Source organism: Olea europaea, chromosome 23 (genome assembly GCF_002742605.1).
Source record: "Olea europaea var. sylvestris chromosome 23, O_europaea_v1, whole genome shotgun sequence".
Taxonomy (NCBI): Eukaryota; Viridiplantae; Streptophyta; class Magnoliopsida; order Lamiales; family Oleaceae; genus Olea; species Olea europaea.
In genome coordinates this window covers 1,598,413-1,603,044 of record NC_036259.1, presented here as the reverse complement: position 1 = coordinate 1,603,044, position 4,632 = coordinate 1,598,413, and the positions used below count along the sequence as shown (strand labels likewise).

The 4,632-nt window shown below is 29.3% G+C and overlaps 1 protein-coding gene across 1 annotated transcript in view; it reads right to left on the bottom strand.

Moving 5' to 3' along the window:
- The window catches only part of LOC111371909 (ras-related protein RABA1f-like), a 7,661-nt gene that overhangs the window by 1,803 nt on the left and 1,226 nt on the right, over positions 1 to 4,632 (bottom strand). Inside the window, exon 2 of the mRNA XM_022994061.1 lies at positions 2,061 to 2,138. Within this exon, the coding sequence (XP_022849829.1) occupies positions 2,061 to 2,138 (78 nt within the window). The remainder of the gene's footprint in view (positions 1 to 2,060; positions 2,139 to 4,632) is intronic.

Sequence of the window (4,632 nt, the reverse complement as noted above, 5' to 3'; positions counted from 1 at the left end):
ACTTTATTTTACATAAAAATTGTCAATTAAAAGGATAGAATTGACTGGTATTAGGGATAATATTCGTTTTCATTGCCCAAAAGGAAAAAAATCAAGAAAATCATCTATCTTTTGGTATTCGTTTAACTTTATTTTACATAAAAATTGTCAATTAAAGAAAAATGTTTTTTACAATTAGGCATAAAATTTGATCCCATTATTAAATAAAAAAAATGCCTGAAATTCCAATTCTTATCCAAGAAAAGAAGGAAAACTGGCGCGTGGGGGGAAACTTGGAATACCAATTCCATGGTATGTGTGTGCCATCAAACAATAATAAAGATGGAAAGTGAAATTCACTCGCCATGGAATTCATGGCCAATCAAACAGGTCCTTATTTTTTTTTTTTATTTGAAAAAAAAATTGTATTTCCAGCTCTCAAGATATGTTGTCTATCAATGATGTGGAATATTACGGTGTTGCCACATCATCGATGGAATCTAAAATGCTATTGCTGTGTGTTGTCTCATAACCGTTGAGCAAAATATCTCCAATGGATTAATCTCCTCATCCAAGGCCACATGGGCCTTGGATTTCCAGGGGCTGAACAGCTCCTCGGAAATGTGGGCCCTGAATTTTTAGTAGGGCTATATCTTCAATACGTGTATGAATTGACTTTGCCTAATTTGCTTTGCATTTACAAGCCTGAATTTTCATAATCTTGATGCATTTGTAAATAAATGGTTACAATAGGACTAAGACAGTCTAGACTCCAACACGATGAAGAGGATGTGAAAAATTAATTCATCAATTCATTGTCAGGAGCAATTGTTTGAAAATTTTAGTCAACAATTCAACCATCCTCCGTTTGGCCCCCATTTTTTGAAAATAAAAATGGGTAAAATATTTATTTTTTTTAAATGAGAAGTTAAAAAAGAAGGAAAAATTTTCGATTGATGTGTAATACTATTTTATAAAAAATTGTGTGGTTAAAAATATAGATAAAAATAAAACATAATTTAATAAGTACCAAACAGGGACAATATATATAGTGTCAGGCAACCAACACCTTTGACCAGGCTGTATAAAGATATTATCAAAAATGCCCTTTTGTCTATGGTGTAGAGTGTGGGTGGGGCTTTAACAGAGGGGTGAAGTAACACTATTGGAAATTTATTTAATATGCACAACGAAAATAAAACAAATTTTTCAATTCCTACCAATGAGGGAAACTATAATACAGAATTATATCTTTGATGAATTCTTTGAAGAATATTTTTGATCTACAATTTACAGTTGTCCAATTATCCAACCTTCAATAAAAATTCACACATTAAACAAGATGGAGAGAACTAGGGTTTTCTCGTCTTGTGCGAGCAAGAATATGAATTGTGTATTCTCAATAGTTTTTTAACCACTGCCAGCCTATTAATATAAGTTCAAATGAGTTTGGGCCATTTTTTTAACTTAATCTAGTTTTATATTTAATTAATCCAATTAATTAAATTTGGTTCATGAATTAACTAATCTAATTAATTAATTCAAGCATATATAAGAAGCAATTCAATTAATTAATTAATTATCTAACACTTGTCAATTAATTAATTGACAAGCGTGACCCGTCAGGTTCTCAAACATGATATTCAACGACGTGAATTATTATTTTGATCTAATAAAAAATTATAAATTAAAATACCTCATTTTAATTTATCACTAATTTACATTCGTCGTTTCAAATTGACATTTAGCAACGTGTTAGGACAATACATGTGACAAGAAAATATAATGTGGTATGACAAAGTTAATTTTGTTCATTTACCGTGAAATTATAATCTTTTTATCAATATTATCTGATCAATTACGAGATATAAATATGTGTCAATCTCAATTATTGATCATATCTATTATTTCATTATTAAATTAATATAAGTAGAAAACTCCTGTTCGACTTATGAATACACTTTAGCCAAGGATTTCGTTTTCAACTTAACTGAATGAAATATAGATCATAATCCCTAACTATCTAAGAATGACGAATTCTCTATTGATCACTCACAACCTTCATATGATTCTTGACATACCCGTATTAATGGCCTTTGGTAGAACAACATCCAACATTGCCAAAGTATAACTATCCTCGTATAAGACACTGTGATAACCTTAAGTAAAAGAATCAATTTCATTATTGAACATTAGAGATTAATCACTGACGTTCCAATAGTTATCCACGTGAAATTGCTCGAGCGGGTCTCCAATATTTTGTTTTATAATGAAATATTCACGTGTTTATTTAAGTATCACTACACTTTAACATGTATGATAAGCTACTTACGTCTCAAATAAGAAATGTCATATGTGATATTCTATCCGTAATAACGATATCATTATCTTGTTATTGCTTACAATCACAGGTGATTTAAGATTCGATCAAATTGTAATTTGTATTTCACAGTCACAACTCACTATGATTAACCAATCACCGTGACTTAAATCTATGGATACTATTATTTAATATAATTATGAGAAAAGTAGTTCAAATAAATAAAATATCTTATCAAAATAAATGCATTAAATATATTAAAAATTTAAAAGTATTAATAATCTAAATCGATTGGACCAAGGGTATAATATTTACAAACACAATGTGCATGAATTGGAAAGGGGGAGTCAATTCATGTCAGGCTGTAGGGGACCATATTTTGTATAACGACTAATTGTTGTTTGAGCCGCATTCTTTTAAAAAAATACATTCTTAAACATTGATTTGATATCATTTTAATCACACATTCTTCAATAAAATAATATTACACACAAAACTAAAATTTTTCCTCATTTTTTAATTACACATTCTCCATCAATCTACTATTTCAAAATACATTCTTTCAAAAGAACGTGACTCAAACACATAACTATTGCTCCCAGAAAGGGCTAAGAATACTTCTCAACAATGTGTCTAGAGATTGCATTTATGGATGACACTCAACTAATTACAACTTTTTATTGACATCTAATAATCACAGCCAACAGATCACATCATAATGTGGTACGACTCGTAATATGCATAACTCTTCTAGTTATTTGAAATATTTCTAATTTTTATTTTATATATCTTACTTTTTAATTAAAACTTGCATTTGCAATAAATAAACTCTATGTCTTTGTTTAATGATGTGATTCTTAAAATATTGTTTAAATAATTACTTGTCAAGTTTAGGGTAAGTTCCTGATATGGGATGTAAAGTAGATAAGAACGTGAAGTTCTTCAAATGAGGTGTAATTTGGTCGTGGCCTTAGATATGTGGATCCTTTATTTGTATATAGCCAATATGATGTCTTCTTTCGTGCTTTAGCCTTAGCCATTAGGGAGAAAGGCGGAAGCAAGAATAAGAGGGCGTATAATTTTTCAAGCTTTAGTTGTGTTCGTCGTTATTGATCGGGCAACGATGATGTACTTGTAAAAGGTATGAATATGGGCTTTAAGAAGTATCTTTGAATTCGAAATTTGAGTAAACTAGAGATTGTTGAAATTTGGCTCAATTTTTTTTCTTTTTCTCAAGATTTTCTTTGATTTGGAAAGGGATTTAAATTAAAGTTAAAAAGGTAGATCACTTCACACACACACAAGCACCAAATTTTCTTCAACCAAGACATTTTGACATTAAGCTTGAATGCAACGACGAACTCTCACTTGTAAAAGTAAATCATTATAGGGTAACAACTAACAACTATGACTATCTTGTCCATTGGGAAAGAAATAGAAAAACTTAAGTCTTACGAAGTCATTCGGTATTATGATTCCGTGAGTTAATCAAATTATTGAGATCCCAAGAAATTTAGTGACTATAATGCTCAACAATTTTAACTAAAACAGTCTGAATTATCTATTAACGTGGTCGTATTAAAATGTCATTGTACGACGAATTTCGTGTACTAAAATACAAAAATAGTTACAAATTTTATTTTGATAAAATACAGTGATATTGACCTTCTTATAATTACAAAAATCTTTTGACTAATGATCTGAATATTTGAAGACGAGGGGTCACATAACTTGAATTCTGGTCTTCGAGAACTTATGAAAATTTGATTTGTTGAGACTTGACATATTCGGTACTTGGATTTCAGGGTTTGGATTTGAAATTTTACTTTGATTTGATTTGATGTAAAGAAGATATTGATCTTTTTGAACTTAGTGTGAATCTATTTGATTTGAAGAATATTTTGATCTTCCTGGGGTTCACCGAATTTGGATTTTAGAGGATTTTTTCTCTTCCTTCTACTTTGAAATTTCTTCAGCACTTCATGATTGTCTTCTATACTTTCACTTCTTGCTTGCTTTTTCCTTTTCTTTCACTTATCGCTTATAGACCATTGGTCCTATTTATAGTGGAATTTCGGTACTAATTTTGGTAATCACTTAATTTATATTTAATTAAAAATGAATAATTGAGTAATTATGATTTTTTATTACTTGTTTATTTATTTATTTATTTAAAGAGTGAGATCGGCCTTTGGGTTTATGGGCTTTAGTTAGGCTAATGATTTAAATCGATTCAATACATTTTCTTTAAAAATATTTTTATGTCTACAAATGCCCCCTCAAGATTTATTTATTTATTTATTATGAAATAAATAAATTAATAAATCTTGATA